General features: G+C 35.5%; 1 protein-coding gene across 2 annotated transcripts in view; it reads right to left on the reverse strand.

Annotated features, from left to right (window-relative positions):
* Nucleotides 1–26,393, reverse strand: part of DOK6 (docking protein 6) — a 245,601-nt gene that overhangs the window by 161,323 nt on the left and 57,885 nt on the right. The window contains exon 2 of one of the 2 annotated variants that reach the window (XM_017819430.1): nt 13,131–13,217. The exons of the other annotated variant lie outside the window; for it this stretch is intronic. Within the exon in view, the coding sequence (XP_017674919.1) occupies nt 13,131–13,217 (87 nt within the window). The remainder of the gene's footprint in view (nt 1–13,130; nt 13,218–26,393) is intronic. 2 annotated transcript variants of the gene reach the window in all.

The raw sequence follows: 26,393 nt of genomic DNA on the forward strand, positions 1-26,393 counted from the left end.
CAATATTTATACACAGAACTACCTTGAATTTTTAAAGTAGAAATAAAAAACAAAATGAAAAAAGTCAAATCAGGCACCCACCTAAAAAACAACATAATTTCCTCTGGGTCTTATAAGTTTAAGAGGAACATGCATGCAGACAGAAAGATACATATTTCAAATACTGCTTCATTCATATTAGTGATTTGCTTTTGCCACTCTTATGATACTTCTTTTACTATATTTGCTGAAAATCTGCTTAAAGATGTTACCAGTCTGTTATTAGAATACATCAATATTGCACCAAATAAAGACATAATCCAAAGCAATAAAAGGATGAGAAAACAAGCACTTTTACACACAACTAAGAGGATTTGAAAGAAAAAGCTATAGCCCTCAGCTCTTGTAACTACCAACACCAGTTCTGTTCAGCTTTACAACAATTTTTTAACAGAGAAAAAGAGCTTTTACTCAAAGAAAACTAGCATGAAATAGCTTCCCTGAGAACTCAAATGCAGCTGGTGTGTTACATTCCCAGACAGGATGTCCTGTGGGGAAATATGCTACTACAGGGGATTAGGAATAATGTTGTTATGACCCCAGGGAAATAACATAGAGGAAAAGCAGATGGTTTCCAAATCCAGACTTCTGAAGTCCAAAAGACCACTCCAAATTCCCTGCTCTGTACCTGCGACAGGTCTCAATAAAGTCTGCCATAGAAGTGTCTGAGAGATTCACCAAAAATTTATTCAGGTAAATCCACAGAAGCCATGCCTTCATATGCTTTGGCTCACACTCAAATCGGTAACACTCCATGCATCATAGATCAAACACAAATTTCTTTGTTAGAGGAACTATGGTCAACCCAACAAGCTAATATTATTATCTAAGAGCAAAAAAAAAAACCTCAAAAAAACTTTCCCAACCCTCCCTCCACTTCCACTGATTATTGTTGTTTATCACCAACATTCCAGAGCTTGTAGGAGCTAAAACTGTCTTTTTACAATCATTTACCATGGGCAGAACAAAATTATTAGTCTACCCAACTGATGGTATTTATTTTGATATTCTCATCAGACACATATAAATAGAAAACACATCGATTTTCTGTGCTCTGGGGACCACCTGAGGACAGGACTGGGTGGAAGAAGAGAAAAAAGAGAAAAAAAATTGTAGCATTTCTGGTCAAATTTAGAGCACAAATATCCAGCATGTTGGTTTAAGAGTAGCTAACACAAGCACCTTTTCTCACTCACAGTATTAAAAGTGCAGAGAGGACAACAGAAAATTGTGTTGCTCACTTCTCACTTCCTGCCACTGCTGAGATGGTCTCAGATACAAGGTATGAAGCTGTAATGCGTAGTCTAACATAAAAGAGAAAGGAAGGGGAATGTTGTGTGCTCATTAGTATTAATTATACCAGAAGCAACATCTGGCTTTGCAGTATTAACTGATTAATCCTTTTATTTTAGTTGTGAAGTTTCAGTAAGAGTTTAAGGATAAGACTGAAAGAGTAGGAGACTTATTACAGATACAGCTATATTATATAGTGACAGCAATGAGCAAACTCACAAAACCACAGCAAGCCAGCTTTCTTGATAAGCAACCCTTCCATGCAAAAAGTCAGTAAAAAACTATGGTTACAAAATAAAATATGCAGATTTTATGGAAAACACACAGTAGGTTTAATAGAATGATTACCTTTATTAATAGCTACTCTGAATAAGAACATACTATGAATCATGAACTACAAAAAAAATTGCCAAATTCTGTAGTCTGTAAATACAGATACTGTCAGAGAATGAACTAACAATTTTATTATCATTTTTTGTATTAGAAAAGTTAAATAAGCAAAATATTATGACCAATCCTTAGCTTCTTATTTATGTATACGGTGCCAGTTGACTGGCTTACCACAAGTACTGTCTTACACAGAAGGAGTCCACAGAAAGTGCATCTTCTTGACCTGTTTTATTTGTAATGAAGTCATGGGGAGAATTCCAAGTGATTTTCAATACCTTAAAGTTTCTGATTTAGAGGTGGGATAGTGACAATAAGTTAAAATTAAATAAATGAGCACTCAAAATCTCAGTCATCCTCACCAAAAAATTCACAGTTTGAGGGGTGGTTTTTTATATTTACATCATCTATATATATCAGATAATACATACCGACGGCAGTAGATAAAATTCAGTCCCTGCATGTTAATCAATACATATTCTGGTCATTCCCCAATAGATGTATTGATGTATTTATATTATTAATAGGCTTCTAAAATCACAGTTATATTTCCAGTATCTTAGAAATTAATCCAAGCAACTCTTATTATGTGGTCATTAAACTCTTCCCATTATAAAGACAGGTTTAAGTCCAGCATTGCAGAGCAGCAATTGCTACACATACTCCCCTTTAGTTTTAAAGTGTGCACTTAAATGACCCAGCTTGCGTATCAGCCAAAATAGAGTTAGCTAAGAGTTGGGCATAGATGTATGAGAAAATGTGCAAGTCACTGAGCCCTGTCTCCTTCACTTGCAGAAAGCCATGTAATAGGTGCCTGCTACTTTTTGATCTCCTTCTCTACTAGTCACACAATTTATATCTAAGGAGATATTTGAAGTATGTCAGTTTTTCTTGTTGTCTTCATGGTCCTGGCTTATGAGGATAAAAATAATTTCCTTTCTGAGGAGTAGCAGGGAGAAAAAACACCGGACATTTCACATTCGTAATTCTGTTTTCACAGTTTCTCAAAGGCTACTATGCAGCCATTGTGCTATGGAAAGACAGTTTTTATTGGGATTTAATTTTTGAGCCTTGTCCCAGTGGAAAATCTAATTCTCGCAGCTAACATGTGCATGAAAGGATTTTTGCCTTTTAGTCCAAATCATTTGTTTTAGTACATTCTTCTACTGGCTTTTGCATTTTTAACATATATTAAAAGGAATCTATCAGCAGAGAGAGATATTCAGGTGAAGACATGGTAGTTCAATGCAGCATTCACCAGCAAACTCAAAGCATCAAGCCACAGCAAGACAGCCACCATGACACTCAGCAGTTGAGGATGCTGTACCATCTTATCTTTTGATGGCAGAGCCTTTTGTTCTATTTTTCTTTAGAAGGATCCAATTCTATTCTTCTCAGACAGCACACAATATCTAATTTCTCCTTTGGCTCCTCTACCTTTCAAATTAACAAGTCCCTGCTTCCCACTGTTTTCCCTATGGTCTCCTTAAGTCTGCCCTGCTGGACTTTAAATATCTTTCAATAATCACCTTAAATTAGTTCAGTCTTGGTTTATGAACGATTTAAGCTCTAAGACTTCATAGATGAATAAAATATTACATAAATAGAGCAGACTAGTAATAGAACATCAGTCCTATTTACACTGAATTTTTTGACATGTTCACAGAATTATACCCCTCTATAGTGCTACTTACATTACAGGAATTCCTTTCGGCTATAAACAGTCTCCATTCTTTTATTATTAGCAGCACAGCAAATGAAGAATATTATTAGCAATAGTAATTGCCTCACAGGATATGTTCCAGCAGATATACTATGCAATGCCATAGAGGACTCTTGTTTATCTCTTTCTACATAGACAGCTGAATTCTCCTATTCTTAATCATTAGCAAACATCATTTACAATACTTGCTTTGATGTAATGTGTTTTAAAATCTTTTGTAGATCTTTTTGATGCTCCTATCACTGTTTCTGAAAGCTACAGAAACATCATTCAAATGCAGCTTTCAATGGTTCAAGCACTGAAGACAGAAGGTTTATGGGGGTTTTTATTTTTTTAGAACTTGGTCTTTGTGGCAAGTAATAGCATAGTTAACTACATGGTTTTCATGCCTTATTTATATTGAACTGTTCCAGTCATATTTTGTAGACAAAGGGCTTGATCAAAAGGAAGTGAGAGTAATATTCCCACTGACCACAGGCAGAAACAAGAAAGGAAGAGTCTATTTCACAAAAGAGAGCCAAGCTTGGCTTCAAAATCCTGTCATAAGATGGGTGGTCAGAATTACTCTGAACAGGTCAGTGTAAATATTTCCCCAGTTTCTTTTCAGATTTTTTTTTCTCATTGCTAACAAAAAATCACAATCAAAACATAGGAAATAAAATAGGGAAAAAAAAGGTTTTACAAGATATACTTTACACAGATCAATACTAGAGCTGACATTTGGGACAAATTCTTTCTATAGGCACAGTAGTATTAATCTTTTTTTATGTTACAGTATTAAACTTCCTCCATGCAAGAAACATTAGAATTATCCTGACAGAATTTACAAAAGTAGTCCACATATATTCAGTTTGTCTTTCTGTAATCTTCAGAAATTGTGAGAAGGCCACATATTTTTTATCTTAATCTTTAGTTCTAGAAGTCTTCAAATTACCTCAAATTAAAATTGAAGAAATATAAAACACTTGCATCCAAATAATTTTGCCCAGGACTAACTAAAATATTTTTGGATAAAATTTTTTTTGTCTAGAACAAACTTTGGATTAGACCAGCATTGTCTTAGAGTATTACTGTTTATTTACAATGAGATTATTTTAAATGAGAAGTTAAAGTTCTCTCCATTTCCCCCATGCCTATAAATAGAAAAGAATAGTTTAATTTATTAAAGTATATAATAAGGCTTTGATGTTTTTTCAGGAGAAGCAAGACAAACCACAAAAAAAAAATCCCTTAGTGGCCATAAGCTAATTCAGTAACACAATACAACACATACTTAATTCCTTTAAGGTCGTGCCTGTTGTGTCATTCTACTTGTCACCGGTCCTTTTAACAACACTACAACACTTCTCCAGAGATGAAAGTCAATTATGTAAGTGGGTGTTTGTTCTAAAAATACAACCATAATTAAAAGTCTCAGTGTGTAAGTATACCTTTACTCAGAAGTTTTACTGCGGGGAATGCAAACCCTCAAAATGAGGGCACAGAAGATGTTGAAATTTAACTCATTTATAGGTACTTCAAGAAAAAAATTCATTAGCACAGAAGATTTAAACAAAGTATAGGTTATTAAAAAATATAAGCACTTGCAAGCATTGCTGGCTGAAGTTCTTAACTTTTAGGGCAGCACTCTCTGACTTTGCTACCAGTGATTAAAATTTCCTAGAACTGTCAGAGAGATGGTTCACGTGTTTTAAGAAAGTGCTTACATTAAGAAATGTATTTTAGTGTCCTTTTCATTACTGCTGAAGAGAATTCCTGCAAACCATGAACAGCAAAAGTTTGATATGATGGCTGAGATTATTTTGAAGTCAGGTGCTAGTAGTTCACAGTCCCACTTTGGAGTGTTGGACTAGTTGACCTTCGTGATCCTATAAATATGTGAATTAATGACTGAATTCAACCTTAAATGCTCAAACTTTCTTTTAGAGACAAGTTTAATTATAATTGTCTATGCAAGGAATTTCTGAGGGAAAACAACCTGGAAATCTCTTTCTCTAAACAACAGCCTTTTTATTCTTCTCAGTTTTGCCCTTTATTCTCTTTAAAATTGGAATTCAATGAGCTGGAGCGAAATTGGTCCACAGAGCCTACAAGAGCTTTTGCCACTTGTAAACCCCAGAAGGAGAGTTCTCAAGCAAATGCAGTTGTCTATCCAGGACTACTTCTGAAATGGTAGAAAGCATTAATACAGTGTGCTTTTCCCAAGCCAACCTTTTCCCAAGCCAACCTTAGTCTCCCTCCCCCATTTTTATATTGCTACCTTCTTCTCAGCAACAAAACTTTCATCACTTTTTGGAAAAAGTCATTTAGGATGGCAGCTCTTTCCCTTTCTGAGCTGAAATTCAACTTTCTCCCTTCCAAATAAAGGATTTCCTAGAAAGTTTAGGTACTGTTAACTTCAGTGAAAGTAAGGGTCTTTTAACAACGGTTGTGGCCCACTGTATAGTTGTAAAATATGATTACATCTCAGAATTAAGATTCAGTAATTTCTAAAGAAAAGTTAGGTGTTGCTTTCTCTAGACTAAGAATATGTAATTTATTTTTTTTTAATCCATCAGGCTTTATATCTTCAAGTCACATAATTCTCTGACTTCATCTCTTCAGTCTAAACATTGTCAAGTTCAAAACATGCATGCAGATGTCAGGCTCTGAACAAGAGCTGAATAGAAATTAGACTGCAAACACTGGAATGGGGCTTTCCATTCTTCTGAAAGTAGGAAGGGAAGGAAATAATTCTGTATCTGGGATCATGCTATTATAAAAATACCTGCTTTTACTTTCCACTGTACAATGTACTTTGTTTACAAGTTTTTGAAGTTTTGATCACATCATCAAGGTATCTGTACCAAGACATCTCTGTGAGAGTTCAAATCTTGTACCTTTTCCTATCAGTCTAGGAAACATGCACGCCGCACAGCTTAAGTATGACCATTTTGTTAAATTTTAGAGAAGAAATAGCATATGGTCAACACATGGGTGTTTAAATTAATATTGTGTGTGTGTGTGTGTGTGTGTGTGTAATGGTACCTTTCTTCCCTTTTCCATGTTGTGTTTTAAATCCTTCAACTGTTGTAGCAGTGGTTTTGATGGCAACATCCATCACGAGTTACACCACAATGTAAGCTAGAGAGACCCAAGGCTCAAATCAACTGCTTTCTGATGATTTCAAAAACCTACTTAACACCTTGCAAACTAAAAATCGAAATTTCATTGATCCTAAAATGGTCCTTCATTGTATTTTGGACATTTTCATTAACAATCCAGGAGTCCTAAGTGTCTGAGACTGATGCGATTCCACAGATGTAAATTACTGCTTGAACAGAAAAGATTTACTTCTAAGCATTGCAAAAATCTGATTTTCTGCATGTCATCTGCAATTAATGTAACTGAATGAATAGGACAAAAACTTCTTTGTGAAAACACCTAGGATGAATAACTAGATTTTACATCTTTCATTTTTTTATCTAAACAACTACAAGTACTGCTGAAGGCAGGCAGAACAAGTTACTTCAATCTATTGACATGTAGTCAGATAGACCAGAAGCACAAAAAAGTTTAAAAGAATTTTCCATTTTCAATTCCCATTAGTAGGTTCTTTTAAGAAAATATGATAGTGGTAAATATTTAAACAAAGAGAGATTCGCTATCCTTCTTTTCATATTACCCTACTTCTTTTCTCTTACATAAATATCCATCACATATAAATATCCATCACACTGCAGGGAAGCAACTGTTCACAGCTAAATACAAACTGGACAAACTCATTTGATTTCTGAGAACTAGAAGGAAACGAGAACTAAATTTTTATCTTGTGTCACTGAAGAAGCATTTTTTAGATAGAATTAAATAATTAACATTTACTCTGCAGAAAAGACTCACAGATGGTCCAAGTCTGAAAACAAGAGAATTTTACCAGTGGAAATGGTGGTTTGTACCTCAGTGATTTGAAGTTGACACTTCAATTGTCTCATTTATGAGCAAGGATTTCACCTCTAGACCTGAAACTTTGCACCTATTCAAGCAGCAATGACTAAAACGTGGAAGAAAAAGAGAGGTCCAAGGAAGTACACTTGTGATCTAGTGAGAGGGTCAGCTACTGACTCAGTTTGGAGGCAGTTTTATCTGGCTTCATGGGTGAAGGCCAGGATGGCCATCCACAAAAAAATGAGCTACCTCAGGAATTACCTGATCATTATTATCATTCAAGAAAACTCAGATGAGAGCTATGACCCAGACACACATTTTGTATTAGAAGTAGCTCTTGTGGCTCTAGAGGACAACCCCTAAGAATAATTCATCTCATACATGAATGATCCTGTTCAGACCCTCAGGACAGATATTTCCTGTATTGTAGCAAAACAAGCAGTGTCAAAGTCTCAGAAATTACCATATTTCTCTCCCCTCCTGTACTGTCCTCCCCCCAAACTTTCCTTCCCCCTGCCCCCAATTTCTTTACTTAATCCTTCCAAAGTAAGCAAAATAAATGTCTGACAGAACCTTTTCCCTGGCATGTACACACACAGATACCCAAGCAGAAACTTCAAAGTACATGATTGCTGGCAGTTCCTTCATCAACGACCTTGGTAATTTCTTGAATTTAGTAAAGAGGACTTGTGCTTGCAGCTTACTAGAGAACAGTCATCCTGTTTCATGGGAACTGAAAATACAGGTGTCGTGGTTTAATCCAGGAGGTAGCTAAACACCACACAGCTGCTTGTTCACTCACTGCCTCCTGCCAGTGAGATGTGGGAGGGAATTGGGAAAAAAAAAAAGTTAAATTTGTGGGTTGAGATAATGACAGTTTAATAGGATAGAAATGGAAGAGAAAACAACAACCATAACAGCAACAATTTGAGAAATTAGTTAGAATATACTAAACAACTGATGCACAATGCAGTTGCTCGCCATCCACCAACCAGTATCCAGACAATTCTCGAGCAGTGTCCCCCAGCCAGCTTTCCTCCTAGTTTATATACTGAACATGGTGCCATGTTCAGTATATATGGAATATGGAATATCTCTCTGGTCAGCTGGGGTCAGCTGTCCTGGCTGTGTCCCCTCACAGTTTCTTGTGCACCTCCAGCTTCCTCACTGGTGGGGTGTGGTGAGAAGCAAAGAAGGCCTAAATGCTGTATAAACACTGCTTAGCAGCAAACAAAACATCAGTGTGTTATCAACATTACTCTTATCCTAAATCCAAAATGCAGCATTGTACCAGCTACTAGGAAGAAAATTAACTCTATCCCAGATGAAACCAAGAGAGTAGGACAACAGAGTATTTATGTAAACTCTGTTGTAACTTGACATCTCTGTTGAGCACCCTAATTCCTGGGTTGAAATAGGTTTGTCTCCAATCAGTTTGAATCAGGCACAAAACATGAACCTCTCAAAATTCAGACAAGTGCTTTACTGATCAGCTACAGAAAAAAAATAAATCTGAATGTCATGATATATTGAAAATGCCTCAATTAACTTATAATTAATACCAACATTTGGTGTATTTTATTTTTTCCTTTCTGTAGATACAGTATCCTAGAAATTTCTCCCTCATTTATATGTTTGCATTGGATGTGGCAATGAAGCATAAACTGGTGGTATCACATCTATTTCCATAGCAACACTCCAATTTCCCAAGCACTGTCATGGCTCTACCCTTACTGAAAGCTGAAAGAAAAGCAAGACTGGGGGAATGTTTGTCCAGCATTCAAACACGGAGCTAGTTTCAAGTATCCTCTTAAAGTGGATCAAACTCTCTATCTGCAGCTAGAATATTAGCACAAATACTAAACAACAAAAAAACAACAACCAACAAAACAAGTGTTTGTTTGGGATTTTTTAAAATAAATATTAAGATCAAAGTTCTTTAGATAGTTTCAGTAAATCTCAAACAGTGAATGGATGACTACTTGAATATAGACACTTGATTTTAATGTTCATTCCCATTCCTTATATCATTTGTATCACAATACAGATTATCTAAATAAAGGATGTGCTCTTCATATGCTTTACTGAATCAGTACTCAATATAAAGCTCTTAGAGGATACAAGAATACAATGTATACTAGGTTTTAAATCTGAAGTTGATTTAAAATATCTTTGCCTACTGCTGACATTCTTTATTTACTAAACAACACTAATAGTAAATTGAAATTCACAACAGCATAGGTTTCATTATTAGTTAACAAACAAGAAAGCTCTGGAAGAAAGCTACCACATTAGTAACAAGATCATAATTGATGATGATAAAACAAACAAAAAAGCACTTAATATAGTCTTTTTTTAGGAAGAAATCTGAACTCTGATGAAATTTTAAAACACATTTTTTAAAGGAGTGCCCCATAGAGTATATTTCTCAGAAGAGATCTTAATGCTGACAAAAAAATCATTTGACTACAAATTGTTATGCCTTCAATACAGCCAAGCCAATTAATCACTCTGCTCCTATCAGAGCATTTCCAATATATTGTACATTGACAAGCTGCCTACACAATAGCAGCCTTGTGATAGAAAGTAAAAAGCAAAAGGAGGAAAAATTAATAGCACATCGAACACATGTTTTGTCTTCCACAGAGTCTTCTCTGTCTTTTAAAGAACTGCTCTGAATCAAACCTCCATACTTTGCTTTTTCCCCACTCACATCTTTACAACTCCAGCCCACCCGCATACCCCAAGAGCCAGCATCAGTTTTTTGTCAAATCCTGTAACCCTTTCAGAGATTCACAGCAAAAATGTCAAGTCTTGATAGACTTTTACCAGAACAAAACGGTTCTAATGGCACCTAGCCAGCTCATCTTAAACAAACAGCCATCCCACACCTAAAGGATTTAATGCACTTCTGTGACTAAAGGAAAGCCCTGCATTACAAGATGGGTCCCACCCCATCCTCTCAGCCTCTTATTTCTTCTAATTTCATTGCAGCATGAAGTCGTTCAATCCATTACTTTTGTTCTCATTGCACTCAGTCCCATATTTCAGGCGTGCATTTAAGGTCCAAATTTTATCAGCTCACTTCATTTCCAATGCACTTCCTGTCTAGGAAAGCATTGAGCCAGTCTCTCACTTTCTTGCTTTAAATACCTAGAGTTCAGAACTTCCCTCATATCAGACTGCCCAACTCACCAAAGCAGCCTTTATTAACATACATTGCACAGTGAAATATCTAAAAAGTGCAAGTATTTACCAAAGAGATAACAGCAATACTGTTAAAGGAATAATGTTTTCTACCATTTGGCTGTAAATCCATAATCTTTAACTTTTTTGTTTTCTGTCTCACTTTTACAACACAGTACCATTTCTGCTTTTTACTTGCTTGTTTTTAGAAAAGTGCCTTCAACACAAGGGGACCTAGATGATGAGAGGTAACTTAGGAGAATGAAAGAGAAGAATAATAGTTCATTTCTCCCTCACTTAGGTCTCTGTACAGAGGATTTACTGAAATAACCTCACTAATGTGAGATTTCTCTTTAGTAATTTCTATACCAGCTGAAAGACTCAAGGTTAGGAAAATGTGCCTCACTTCCTTAATGTATTTTAAGAAAAACATTGCAAAAACTGCTCAGCCAAATAGCCTTCTTATAAAAGAGTCTACACAGTAGCCAAGAAGAAGAGGGATGAAATTTTCTTTTCATACTGATACAGAGCCCATAGCACGTGACACTCCCTCCATCGCAAAAATGCCTCCATGTAAACCAGTGGATGCACAAGGCTGAAGATTTACCTGCCATGCTCCATATCTACCATTTTGTGATTGTCCACTTTTCTCATGAGACTGTAAACCAATTCCTCCTGGCCCTTTTTTTCCTTTGCTTTATGGAGTGGAATTGCATTTGTTCTACCTTTCATTTTATCGTCCTTATCTGTTGAACACATAGGACAAGGCATGCTTGCTTTTACTGTTTCATAGAATTGTTGCTGCTATAGCACTAGATTTTACTTTCTAGTTTAGACATTCAACATTGAGAACTATAAATATAAGAAACAGCAGTAAAATCTTCACACAAGTAGTTTGGGTTTTGCCTCAAAACTATACAAAGATTCAAATATTTCAGTTGCTATAAATGCAATTGTAAATATTTATTTATTTTTTAGCTTTTGTTTTAGTCTAAGAAAGAAGCCCATGATCTAACAGCTGTGGTGACCCAACAGCCTGACAAGGAAGTCAGTATTAGATTGTAAGAGCAAGGTAATAACTTTATGCAAAAGGATTCTCACTGTTCATTTTTCTAAAGAGTAAAATCATTAAAAGTACAGCATAATGCTCTGTAATTATAATCTAAGTAATTTCCCCTGTTAAAAATACATTGTAATTGCTTTAAGTGAAAACACATCATTATAACTTCCCTTGAAAGGGGAACTAATAAATAGATTAGTAAAATCCTACAGTCAGTACATTAAATCATGTTTGTTCATTCAGCTGAGACTGGAACATGTAAAGTACATCTTCTTATGGAAAGACACAATTAGGGAGAATGGCTGGCTCATGGGATTAGTCAAGGGATTTTGAGTTTACCACATCTAGCTTGGTGGTGTGAATCCTCCCCAGCTTGGTGTTGACTGAAGCTTATTACCATCTGCTGCCTGTTCAGTGTCCTACCTAAAATAAATTGGTTGTCTTTGCCCAGTTCCAAGCTCACAGGTGTCCAGTACTACAACAACTGATAGTAATCAGCACACCTTTAAGCAATGTCAGCAAAGATCCAGAAGATTTAAAAAGTACAACAAAGATATTTATGTAATTTGGTATGAGCAGACTACAGAAGCCACACTTTGAGAAGACAGGATGGTGGAATTGGTATTACCTCTACCCTTACTGTGCTTCTGCCAAATCACTGGATATGAATGATTACATCCTTGCATAAGACTTTAAATCTCTAATTTCATTAGATCTTGAACCCCCAAGCAAGTAAAATGGCAATACCATTTTTTAACTCTGAAAACTTACATTTCCTCGTCTTAAAGGAGGATTTTAATAGTTAAAATATAGTTACTATAATTAGCATGGCTGTACTCTGAGAGAACCCTTTTGGTGTGTACAATGAATTATTACTGTTGCTATGACCCCTAGAGCAGCTGTGCAGGCAACCACTGTAACCAGGAAGAGAGTAACAAAGAGAGTAACAAAGGGAGTTACGAATTAAATTATCCAGGTCTCTCATTATTAACCTTTGGGTGAACAGGCCTGATTCCTTTGGTCATCTCAGTTATCTTGGATATAGCTTTGCTTTGTGAAATAAGCACTAACTCATGTAAAGAGCAAACTAACAAAGTGACAGAATAATTACCTCATAAAAGCACTGTGTTAATATTGTATCTGAATTACAGTAACATTAAGTATGAAATTAAAAGGATAATGCGTATTTGCCATGTACTTCACTTTCTATGAGTCCCATGTTAGGTGCTGTAAAGCTTTTCAGGAAATCTGATCTAGTGAAAGCAAAAGTATTTTAATATTTGTTTAAGTTACAGAGCAGATGAAATAAGGAGTTTTTTAAACTTACAAAAAGACAGTTTTGAAGTAAATGACTGGAAATCTCTCACTTTCCAAACATACAGATATAGAATTAATTCCCAGTGGTGATGAGTTGCTTCTGCCTNTATAGAATTAATTCCCAGTGGTGATGAGTTGTTTCTACCTCATTTAAGTTGTATTTTGGGCTGCTACCATTTTCTCCATAGGCCAGAATCTTACATTGCCCATTATGTGACTCCCATGAAAACATGTATCTACAGGTGAAACTAAACTTTGCATCATGGGGTATGAATTTTGAAAGGAAGTCTAGGAAAGGAAAAAAAAAAAATATTTATTTCCACTTCTAATAAAGACAAAATAAAATATTTATTTTAAGTTCAAATTGTTAATCAAAAACATCAATTTACATTCTTTAATTTCTGATATAATAATTGTATTTCTTTAAACGTAATATTTGGAGAAACCTTCCATCTGGTCTCTAATTGTTGTATCTGTCATTTCCATAAATGTCTCATTGTAGACACTTAATTCCAGTGCTCTTCTATAAAGGCAACACAAACAAAATCAGCCGGATTTGAAACTTCTTTTTTTTTATTTCAAATACTAAAATTGAAGCTTTTCTTGAGTTTTCATATAGTTTTTAAACATCAGTAGTTTTCCTTTGGTCTCTTGCATAAGGATGTCCTTTTTTTTTCTATATGATCTGCATTTAAATCAATGGAAAACCTGCCATTTATTCCAGAAGAACACGATCAAGACATTACTGTTTGTAGGCATAGATATACTGAAACCCTATAAGAAAGGTTGACCCTCTAAGAATTTTAGTCCACAGAGCTTGTGAATTTGCTTTCCTAAAGAAAAGGAAAGGAAAGACAAACTTCATTTGTCTGAAGCATTAATGAGAATCACCTTTTTCTTGGGGTCCATGTTCCTCCTTGGATGATAAATGACAACTATTAAGACTCTCCTTTATCATGACACAAACCACATATCTCTTCAGTGAAATCTGAAAAATGCAGATTTTTCAGGATAGGACAAAGAGCCACTGTGCTAAGTTCTATGAGAGTCCAGTCCAGAAACTGGCACAGGTTTCCTACGTATATTGTACATGTAATAAACCCCACACATAATAATAATGAAAAAAAAAGTACACAGTAAAATACAGCAAACCAGCTGCTGATTTACTGAATCTGAAATGATTTATTCTGTCCTATGAATCTTAGGTACAGATGAAACAAAAATACTGAGTATCTATTCACAATAGATGAGCTTTATAGAAGAATACATAGAATTTATAATTTACTGATCATATTTTTTAAAGAAACAGCAAATTAAAGATAATATAAAGGAAAAACAACTATGTAAATTGCAGAGGCTTTTAGCTAAGTATCTAATTAGTCAAAATGAAAAGCAGAGATGGCAACCTGATTGCTCTAGCAGTTTGATTTGCTCTGATTTGCAGTAGCTTCTGCATATTTCACGTCACCTTTACAGCAGAAAGGTTATCTCATAAAAGAGCACTTTGTGCTCACAGTCTTTCTCCTGCTATAACTGCATACAGGGTTCCCCTGTGTATTTTTTTGCTTCCCTTTGACACGATTGAGGTTAGTAACATATTAAAGATCAAATTAATAACGTTGAACAGTTTCAATACCTGAAAAAGTACCTGTATTTCCTACTTGCCTTCAGACAATGGAAATTGGGTAGCTATACAGAAAGTCCCTGTCGATACCATCCCTCAGTCCATCTAGCCACCTCATCTTTCTGATATACATATATTTGCATACAGAATCTCTTGACAGACATAACCAGGCTCCATTTACCTTCAGTGAGACTGACTGTAAAAAGCAGCTATAGCTGTATAAATATCTGCTGATTCAAACATTCACCTAAATGCAAGAAAATGTCATGGCTGAAATAGTTCATGTTTCAACCTGCTGTAACTGTAGGGCAGAATCCAGCTCTGTGCAGAAAGCTGACAGTTCATTCTGTTAAACAAGACTCTTCAGTCTCACTTTGACAAGCTATTTGGGATATAAGTCTTTGCACAGACTTCTGTTAAAGCTCTTCGCAGGACAGAATTTCACTCTTGGTCTGAAGAACTGTGTACATTTGTACAAAATTATTTATGCTTAACAAGCTTTGTAGTCTTTGTAGCCCAGTATTTACATCCTTCTTAAAAAAAAAAAAGGTGAAAGATAACTCATTTATACTTCTAACAAAATTGTGCATAACTCAATGAGAGGTTCTATTTGCTGAGTATTATATTACTGTGCTGGTTTTGACTGGGATATAGTTAATTTTCTTCACAATGGCTACTATGGGGTTGTGTTTTGGATTTGTGCTGCAAACAGTGCTCACAACAAAGGGATGTTTTCCATACTGCTGAGCAGTGTTTACACAGCATTTACACAGGCCTACTAAGGCCTTTTCTGCTTCTCACACCACACCGCCAACAAGGCGGCTGGGGGTGCACATGGAGCGGGGAGCGGACGCACAGCCACGACAGCTGACCCCAACTGACCAAAGGGACGTTCCACGCCATATGGTGCCACGCTCAACATACAGAGCTGGGGAAAGAAGGAGGCAGGGGGGACATTTGGAGCGATGGCGTTTGTCTTCCCAAGTCACCAATATGCGTCACAGGGCCCTGCTTTCCTGGAGATGGCTGAACACCTGCCTGCCCACGGGAAGTGGTGAATGAATTCCTTCTTTTGCTTTGCTTGTGCGCACAGTTTTTCCTTTGCCTTTTAAAGTGTCTCTATCTCAACCTATGAGTTTCCTCCCTTTTACCCTTCTGATTGTCTTCCTCGTCCCACTGTGGGGAGTGTGCAAACAGTTGTGTGTGGCTTAGTTGCTGACTGGTGCTAAACTGGGACAATTATAAATTGAATTCCATCAGGAAAGATTTAATTACATATTTTCTTAAAGTTTAATTATACTGTCAAGATGGAATTTAAGTGTTATAATTAGGATAGAGTGCATTCATGATTAAGAAAACACAAATTATTTAGTAGTTGGCAAATATCCAAATATTGCTATTAACTAGGTACTTTTAAATAAAGATTAAAAGGAAAAAATTTAAGTCTGTGATATGACAGCATGGCACAGTGGATTTGACTAACATCTTCAAACATACTTATTCTCAAAACGCTGATGAAAAACCAGTTTATAAAAAATTTAAAATCAAATAACTTTTAATATAGGATTTTAAATTGCTTCCAATTCTAACATTTTTACCTGGATTTTGGCCTGTATCAGAATTCTACAAAAATTACAAAGAAATCACAAAAGCCGCATGAGAGGCAGGTTTTATTAATGCCAATTATGATAAAATTAAAGGGTATAGAGAAATTATGAAGAATTTTCATAATCAAAGCTAATTAGTATTTTATAAATAAACTTAGTGTTAATATTTTGACAGCTCTGAATATCAACCAGGCATATCCGTCCGAAGCTGTAAGGAAAATGTGTGTGAGTCAATGTAAGTAGGTTGGAATAGGTGTCTCATTTTTTTTTTAAGCAATTGAGTTTGGCTTGTGCAAAATAGTTTTCAAATAGAAAAATTACATTCTACATTCTAAGAGGCCACTGGTTTGCTGTTTGCTTTGTGATTAAATGGCACAGGCACCTCTATAATGAGGCAGTCTATCAAAGTCTTCTACCTGGTTGTTTACACTCCATGAGGCTGTATGAATGAAGGATTTTAAAGTTTTCATTAAGTCCTTGCCTGCTGTGCATGCACAAATACAAAGCCAATTATTTTAAAGGTACGCAGGATTTTACTCTTTTTATCTTTCTTGAGAGCATGATTTCTGCTGCTTATGCTTCACTGAACAACACAAATAGGGACAAAATTCCTGTCTTTAGAGTAGTCTGTTGCAATTACTCTATTTACATATAAAATATATTCTAATATGTAGGCATCAGAGCCCTAATTTGAATTTTGAATTGCAAAAGCAAATTCAGAAGGGCAGGAAATTTTTAATAGATTTTATATAACAATAATTAGCTGACTGAATATGTACATTTCTGTATAGCATTTCTCTTATCTAAATAATTTCGGTTTGGGGTGAAAAAAAACATACATTTTTTTATTTGAAGAATAGAGTACACAACTGACCAATATATAAACACCTATTTTTGGCGCCATCTCCCTGGTATCTTATTCTATTATTGTTTCCTCTATCTGTAGAATGGCTTTCTATCTTCTTTTTGCTATTCCAGACCCTGATCATGCAAACACTTCCACAAAGACAAATTCATTCTTTGAGGATTTGACTTAAGAAAACTGTTGCAATATTTACTGAACTAATTTCTGAGCTGACAAGGAAGAAATGTCCTGAATTCCAAGAGTGAAAAGCCAAGTGACTCATTCCTCCATATTTTCTTCAGGTGAGGTTATCCATTCTGCATCTCAAGTCCTCAACAACGTTCAATGTACATCTATTTTCAGTAGTGACATCAAGGACTTTTTTATTTTTAAATTGTTTCAGCTTTTAACTATAGCTAATTTACTATGGACCAAGCAAGACTTTCATTAGTAAATCTGGATGCTCCAAAAGCTGGGAGGCTAAATTTAAACACTCTGAGTTTTGAAAGAACAGCTTAATGAAAGTAAGTTAATACATCATCAGAAACTACATACATGTATCACCACTGAAATTTTTAAAATAATTTTTAGCAATATTGCTATTGTTTAACAGAAGCAAACTCCCTCTCAATCACTTACATCTCTCACAGAAGAATATTAGTTCATTATATACTCATTTAGAGAAAATATGAATATCTATCTATATAACCCATAGATTTATGGTTACAATCTTTACCTGAGACACTGATTTTGCATTAATTTCTCATGCAACGGATAAAGATCTTTCAGTTAGGAGGGCACAAAATTTATACTGAACACATATTTAGTTCCTTGATCTTAGAGGATGAAAGTAGCAACCCAATTTTTTAAAAAAGAATAGAAAGATTTATCTGAAATGTAAAGTTTTATGTTCTGCAATTTTTTTCCAGTTCAAATTGAGATAAGAAGTTTGAACTTTGATATAAGAATATAGCTCACGTCATTAATGCATTTTAATGTCCCTCTAATGAAGTTGTATTTCAGAAGAAATGGTGCACGACGAGAAAGCATATACTGATACTACACAGTATGACACAGGCAGAAGATAACATATAAGCTAAAATATGAGGGCAATTTATCTAAGTATAATTGTCCGTATTAAACAAATTTTTAATACATATTTGGGTTTCCAAAAGACTTTTGATGCTGGCTATTAAGGAAACAGGGCAGCCCTGATGTAAGGAATATCATAGAATGGATAAACAACTGAGTAAAAGATGGGAAACAGGGGTGGGAGCACACATTCAGTCCTTGTGATGGAGAAGGGTCAGCAGAAAGGCTCTGTTGAGAGCCCTCACTGGGTTCAGTACTGCTCATCACATCCCCTTAGGCCTCAGAACGTGGCAAGCAGTGAGGCAAATTAGTGATGATATGCTGGGATGAGAGTAGGCTGGGAGAATGCACACCAAGCACTTCTGAGCAACCAGGCACTGGTATGTCAGTAATACTGGGAATGTTTCATTGCCAATAATATCCCAGATTTCAGCATGGAAACACATCATTTAACAGAAGTCATCTATTTTAGGAAGAGAAGGGCTTTAAGCCTCAGCATCAGTATAGAGAGTTCCCTAAAAACATCTGTTCAGTGCTCAGAAGGGCAAATCAAGTGCTAAGGATGATCACAAAAGCAACAGAGAAAAATGGAGACCATTTTTGTGCCACTGAGATGACGGTTCACCCACACCTGAGCTTATCTCATCTTCCATTCTTCTCCAAGAGGGAGATAGGAAGGGTCAGAGAAGAACCAGGAGCTATCACAAAGGTATGAAACGGCTCCTGTCAGAGGAGCAACAAGGCCTCTTCAGCCTTGAGAAGGGATGGCGTGGCCAAAAAGAGTAGGACAATAAAGTCCAGATCTCCGAGATCGAAAAGCAATATAGTGTAAGAGAGCTGGGGGAAAACTATTAACCAACTCTTCCAATAGAGGAACTGAGGGCAGGAAACGAAGACAGCAAGAGTCACATTCAAACCAGCCACAGCAGGTGTTTATTTGGCAATGGGTAGGAAGCCATGGATATATTTTTGCCAAAGAGTATTGCAGATGCAAATGTAGCAGTGGATTCAAGGGAAGGCTGGACAGGCACTGGAGGAGGGATCTGTTAAAAATTACCAAGCAGAGAAAGCATGGAAGACTTAGGAAAGCTCATGGGTGAGAAACCACTGGAGGTTGGGACTCCAGTTGTGAAAAGCATATAAATTTTTGTTGCTTTTACTGTTCACTGCACATCAGTTTATGGGCACTGACAGAGAAAAATGCCTGAGCTAGATGCACTTTTTATTCTTATGAGCCATAACGTACTTTATATTTATAAACTGGGTCAATGCCCAAGCAGTGACTTTTCTGCTCTTGGTGAAAGTCTTGAAGGGACATTAAAACAAACTGAAAACTTCAGGCTTTGTGTTTGCTCAAGATTTGTAACATAAATTATGACAAAAATGGTGGCTGAGTTTTCTGTCAATGACCATTCAAAAGTAACAACATCCCATTTTCTGCAGTCATTTATCTTTTCTTCAAATGCCTTCTCGTGCTAAATGTTACCTTTTGCAAAATTTGACAAGACTGAAGGCAATGACATCAAAGAGACAGAATGCAAACATACAGAAGTATATTTCTACACTGACCAGCCTCCCTTCTTAAAGTTGCTGAGGAGCACCGTTGCACATACTGTGCTTTCTCAACTGAAAGTCAGTTACAACCCTTTAGGACTTTCCTGTAGGTAAATGACTTTGTTTATAAATTTTTCTGACTTCAAAAATTAAAATATCCTTTCTGACACTGCCTTGTCTTTACAAATCTATTCAGACATCTTTTAGAAACAAGCTGGAAGGCACAGCACATAAAAGGTAACACCACACGATAACAAACAAAAAAAATCTGTAAGCCTCTCAGTCCTAAAACAATGAACCTGATCATAAAGTACTAAAATACAGTGACTAAAAGACTTTTACTAAACAAGATGGAGAAACATCAGAGAATTCTTTGGAATGCTTGATCCTATGGAGTTACTGGACATGGGCAAGATGAGCTCTCACGGCCCATTCCAGTTTCCAAAATGCAACAACTCTACGAACAGAACTATACCATTTCCTTGCGTAAAACTAAGCAAGAGCAAAATATAGGAACTACTCTTTCCCATCTTTGCATTTTCTTATGTAGACTTTAGCACACCTATGATACAGGGGATCCATGTCTGGATCTTCAAATAAATGTCTTCTTTAGGATATTATAAAAGAAAAGGTAGCTATAGACTATTTTTTTTAAGAGAAAATGCCGATTTTCGTTTTAAAAGGATAAGTGTTTTCTCCAACTAGAAATTATTAAGCTATGTTTCTGAATAACCCTTCAACTGAGAAAGAAGGAGTATCCTTTTGCTACAATTTTGTATTCTGAGCCCTTATGACTACTCCTGAGCCAGCATATTTTGGAACCCAGTCTGAGCCATCTAAGCCCCTCAAAGGAAAGCCAATGAAACTAACTCTAAAATTTGGCATTTCACTGCAGAAACCAGAGCTGAAATGCTATTTTTTCATTGTTTAGAATAATTCCCAACCTAGCCTTTAAAAACATGCTACAGTAATAGTTTTTACATTAATCTACAAACTCAAGTGTATACAAATACGTAGTGCTGAATTGCTGCAATCTGATGCAAGGCACATTTGAAAATCTCCTGTTAAATCAGAAGAAAAATAGTGGTAAGTGCTTATTGGAAACATAAAAGAAATATCAAAGGAAAAGGGGAAAAGTAAAAATGGATCGATGGGATATTTTTTATAGGAAAACAAAGCAAATAATCTGATTCTCATTTTTGCTGTTGTCACTGTACTGTAAATGTTATTATGGCGCATTGAAGATCTTAAGCCTGCCTGTGTTGCGAAGTCTAGCAGACTATACCACTTAAATTTAAAAACCCTCAAAAACTGGCATCTATGATTCTGCCAGATAAAATATTAAACCTTCGCATTCTCTATTTTTGTTCCAGTTATGAGTATTGTTCGTAAAACTTTGCTCTACCCACTGCAATCATTGTGAACATGTAGAACGCCTTCCATGAAACAACAACCCAGGACATATTTGATTTGGTGAGGAGATAGGAAAAGGTATGCAGTAGCCAGCATACACTAGCATAGTTTTTTCTATAACTATTACTACAGATTCTTCTCCCTTTGTTAAAGAAGTGTCATTAAAAATGTGATTCTGAATGTAAGCTTCTATGACGTTCTTGCACACCAACTTGTCAACTTCTGCATGAAGGATATTGTAAATTTCTTTTATTTCTGGTTTGCGGTTTGTTTGCTCTGGTTTTATTAACAGATGGCAAACAATTCATATGGGTCAATTTTGTGCAGGAATTTCTATAAAATTATGTTCCAAGAAATTTGGCACAATATTACTTCAATTGTGAAATTGGAAAAAGTCAATTAGCTCAGGGCTTCACAAGCTTAACGTTGGCAGAAGTCCATAGCACTAAATCAGCAGCATCAGCAAAACTGCAGTTTGTGAATTGATTGAGAAAGTTCTCATTACTAGTAGCTAAAGTTAAGGACAAGCATGAGTGACCAGTCACAAATTTCTATTGACCATATCAACCCGAAAAATATTGGTGTGATTAGAAATGACAAACTCTTACTTGGGAAAAATAAAAAAAAAAAAAAAAAAAGGAACAAATATCACAACTGTTCCAAAGTATAAGAGATGTTATATATAGTTTCTCTCAGCTAATAAAGGCAAAATGTTACCTTTTGATAAGTTCACTGGAATTAAACAGGAAGATATATAAATATGTATTCTTACAACAAAATTCATCGCAATCAAGACTATTTTTAGCAAACAAGTCAAGATACATTACAGGTAACCTGCTACTGTCTACATAACAGATTTGTCTGTTAACCAAATGTTGTGAGTTTTGGCTGTTTATGAGATACAGAAAGTACAGCAAGAGTGGTGTAGACTACTTGACTTGGCTAGCAAATGTTACTGATTTTCACAGGATGTAAAGGAGGAAGATTAAATGCCAAAAATGTGTCAGAGCTTCCTCTGGCATTCTGTGAAACAATTCAGAAACTAAGCATGTATTTGCAGGTTTATTTAGTAGTAAATTATTTTATTAGTGTTCATATATATTTATTTTTCAAAGATCCCTTGCCCTTTCTATGTCCACATCTGAAAAGAGGAAGTCATGCTTGTGGAGTTATACTGTTAGTCTCACATCTTCCTTAAAACTCCTGTTTGCTATAGTCTCAGCTTAAGCTCAATGCTATTGAAGTAACCAGAAACTAGGTTTCTCCCTTAGATCTTTGTGTGACCAGGTCAGGAAATTTATATGTATTCAGTCTGCACTTCCTTTGAACAGGAATTTGTATTTAAGGGTGCATTAACAGTAATAGAAGTAAAACTAGAAACACAGATGTGGGATCTAGGTCTCCAGTACAATGCAAAAAAAGAGATGGAAAAGGACAGTGAATCTGTTTGGATTTTAAGGCACTTTAACTCCTTCTGTGAGCAAAGAGTATCACAAGTTATCTGAAAAGGAGATAATGCAACAGTGATCTCTGATGAGTTTTCAGTGTCTCGGTGGAAAGGGAAAAGGATGCACATTTACACAAGCAACAACCTCTTCTTTCTAAAAATAATATTGACTTTTTTTTTTAAGGAAACAGATTTTCAACATGACAGCTCTGAAGTAATAGGTCGTAAGAAAAGATACACAGTACAGATAGCAGCTAGGCATTAAAAAGTAATTCAAATTAATTAAGTAATTACAAATGAGGACACTGGCATGTTAGGCAACTTGGAAATTGCATTAAAATAATTAGTTGAATACATTCTGGTATAGATATAAAAATATACATAGGAGGTGATACTATGGTGCTTTAGAGAAGAAACAAGATAATTAAGCTTAATAAATTAAAACATTCACTCAGTAACATTCACTTCAAAGAGATCAACTATATATAAGTATTTAAGTTAGTAAACTGAAATTAAATGGAGCAGTTTAAAGTCTTTTAAAGCAAGTTTTACATTTTCAAAACACTAATGTAAACACAAGTTTGAATATATATGACACATCTGAAAAGGACCAAAAGAAAGCTGGCTTTTTAACAATCAGAAACTGGCAGAAATAATTTTTTAAAAGCATTCTTTAAAAAGTGAAAGCTGTGTCCAGCTGAAGAAAACAGACATGAGCATAAATTTTCACAAGTTAAATGTAAAATTTAAGTCAGGCCAAAGAACATTTTGAGACATAAAAACCTTGAAAAAAAAGAATATCCAGTGCCAGGAGGCCTGCAGGGCCAAAAGATTATCAGCATGTAAAAGAAATGTTCAAAGAACATAAGGCTGTAAGAGAAAAAATAAAACAAGCAATTAAACTAATTCTTTGCATCAATCTACCAAGGAGCTTGAGTGACATCCAAACCACTGTTTTGGTTTTGGTTGGGTTTTTCCTGGCATCAAATAAGTGGCTGTCTCAGTGAAAGCATTAGTAAAAGAGGCTTTGGAAAATAATCGATAAAATTAATAATAAAAGATTACTACAACACAACAGCAGTCATACAAGAGCTGAACAACCCAAATGCAAAATCTCCAAAGAATAAGTAAAGTGAATGAATTAGCCTTTAAACTGGCCCCATCACTACTTCAATAAGTAGGAAATGTGACCAAAAAAAGCGTTCTTCCAAGAGATTGGATATGAACTGTGGAAATACAGAGCAGTAAGCCTGGCTGTAATACCACTCAAACTAGTCAAAAACAAAACAAAGAACAAAGTGAATAGGAAAGAGATAAGCATCATAAAATTGTGAAATGTCAACGTAGCTTTTGGAACAAGGGCTACTGCTTCTCAGAAGAGATATGGAAAGAATAGTTATTAAAAGAATATAACAGATTCTGTAATGGGATAGACCAAAATAATGGAAATGCCTCAGTCTGGAAAAGCCATGCCTGAGGAGAGAGATTGTGCAAGCACATAAAATCATGACTGGCACGGTAAAGATGGATGGGGAATAAGTGCTTACTGTTTCATGATGCAAAAAATTAGGGGTATCAGAGGAAACTATTTTTTCAGTAAATAAAATGGTAAAGGAAGTATTCTTCATATCCATAAAAATAATCTTGTGGAACTTATTACTTTAGCTGTAGCAGATGACAATGTAGACAAATTCAGAGGGGAAATGCTCACCAGCAAGTAGTACTTATGACACTATTAATTAATTCCTTAGGTCAGAAAACATGGAATATAAGAACTTGAGGAAAGAAGTATCACTCTGAATTTGCCCCAGTGCTTTACTGCTACTAATATAGCTGTCTTCTACTAATTTCATTGGACACTGCGTTGACAAGACAGTATGGCTATTACATAAAGCATATTTCAGAAAAAAAACAGTATCCATTTACTTTGCTATTTCTGGTCTTCATTTCACCATTTCTAATACATTAATACATTATATTAATTCTATATGTCTTCATTTACTCTTTATGGATTTTAAATTGGGAATTTAGCTGTGCTTTCATATGAAATTTTGAGTAAAAAATCTTAGTAAAAAGGAACTGTAGAAGTTTCTTCTGTTAATCTCATGCTCTAAAGTCTACACTGAAATGACAAAAACATTTTCCCATGAGCTACTGCTGGCTCATATGAATAAAAGAGGTCATAGTTGGCCCTCACAAGAGACATGCTGGAAACCAGAGGTAATAATAAGAGCTCATGAATCCAGGAATATGGCCAGAAAGGATGAATTCTGAATGAGGACTCAGTCTCACAATGCGGATGAGAAAATTCAGTTTCATTTTAAGTATTGAGTGTATTCACCCTCTGTCCCTTTCTGAAGCCTTCACAAGGTGAAAGACAGCAAGACAGAGCAGCATTTCTACAAAGCATGACTTAGCATTTTATTTGAAGCTCATTTCTTTCCTTGTGGAATATACGAAGAAAGAAGACATGATTTTATTCCTTTGACTGGTCAATAATGCTCCTTTTATGTAGTTTGAGTATGAACATCTGTGGATTAAATTGGTATCTCTGAGGAAAATATATTGAATCCCTAAAGCATCTAGGCTGGCAAGCAGTAAATCTTCCATAAGAAAACTACCTGCAAAACCCAAATAAGTATATATTTTTTTAGAGAATCCGGTCAGATTTGATAATATTGTGACTTCTGAGAGATTATAGTATCTAATAAAAGGTCTTACTCTACTCTCACAGCAGGTGCCAAAAATGTGCAATACGGAGTGTCACAAAAATCAGATACTCCAATCTTTTTATAGAAAACAATTTTATTTTCAAGAAGTTACGTTCACTTCCTCTTGCTTTACAGTTCTTATATGACCAGTGGTCACCTTGGAATGGGTGCAAAGCACAAAGGTCTTAAAAAACAGATAGTTACTTCAGTCTTTAACTATTCAAAAAAAAAAGCCCTAAAATACATTGTCTGAAGTAAAAAAAAAAAACAAAACTTCACGATTCAAGCCTCCAATCTACAAGAATTGTGACGAAATTGTGTTTGCTCTCTCATTAGTAGGAAATGGACACAATCATTGAGGGTTTCATATATTTCTCTATTTTTAAATTTACATTACCCAAACACAAGAGAAAACAGACCCAGCTCCCTGGAGAGAGTATAAATATTTTTGTTCCTAATATTATTCTAAGCCTCTGTTTTCATGTTAAGATGCCCTTGGCATCAAAAGCAGTTTTAGGTGCTCCTGTCTCCAACCATTTATTTGTGCCTACTACCTCAGTGCACTGCTGGTGCCAGAATAAAAGAATATTTGTTTGTGGAACCATATAATGAATTATTTTGGCTGGCAAGAGGATGTTGAGGCCTATTGCACTTATTTTATTATTTATGTGTTTCTAAAGCAGGATCAGTTTCCTCAGCCACTTCTCAGGTGGCACAACAAAATAGCTGTACTGCTGCTTTCTGGAGAGGAAAGCACAGGGAAGAGAGAAAATCAGAGAGGCTTTCTGACCAAAATCAGGAAGCCACTGACCCATTTCTATCATCAATCCACAGCCACAGAATTCTGCACACCCATTTAATTATCAACCCTCTCAGTTCCCTCCCAGTAGTCTCTCTTCCTTTTGCACAGTACTGAAGGCTACTTTATAGAGAATACAAGGGTCTTGTTAACAAATATGTCTGTTTTGCTGTATTAGAATTCAAAAATATGCATGGTGATGACCATCTGAAACAAACTACTATAATGAACTATTTTTTTTCTGAAGAAATGTGTGAAAGGAGTTCACAGTGCATTTACATAACACTAAGCCTGTAAGCAAAAAGCTCAATAGCAAGACACTATAAAGAAAAGGTTCTCATAGAAATCTGTAGAAAATGCAGAAAGTAAATGA

This window comes from Lepidothrix coronata, unplaced genomic scaffold, assembly GCF_001604755.1.
Source record: "Lepidothrix coronata isolate B3197 unplaced genomic scaffold, Lepidothrix_coronata-1.0 Scaffold75, whole genome shotgun sequence".
In the NCBI taxonomy this organism is placed as follows: Eukaryota; Metazoa; Chordata; class Aves; order Passeriformes; family Pipridae; genus Lepidothrix; species Lepidothrix coronata.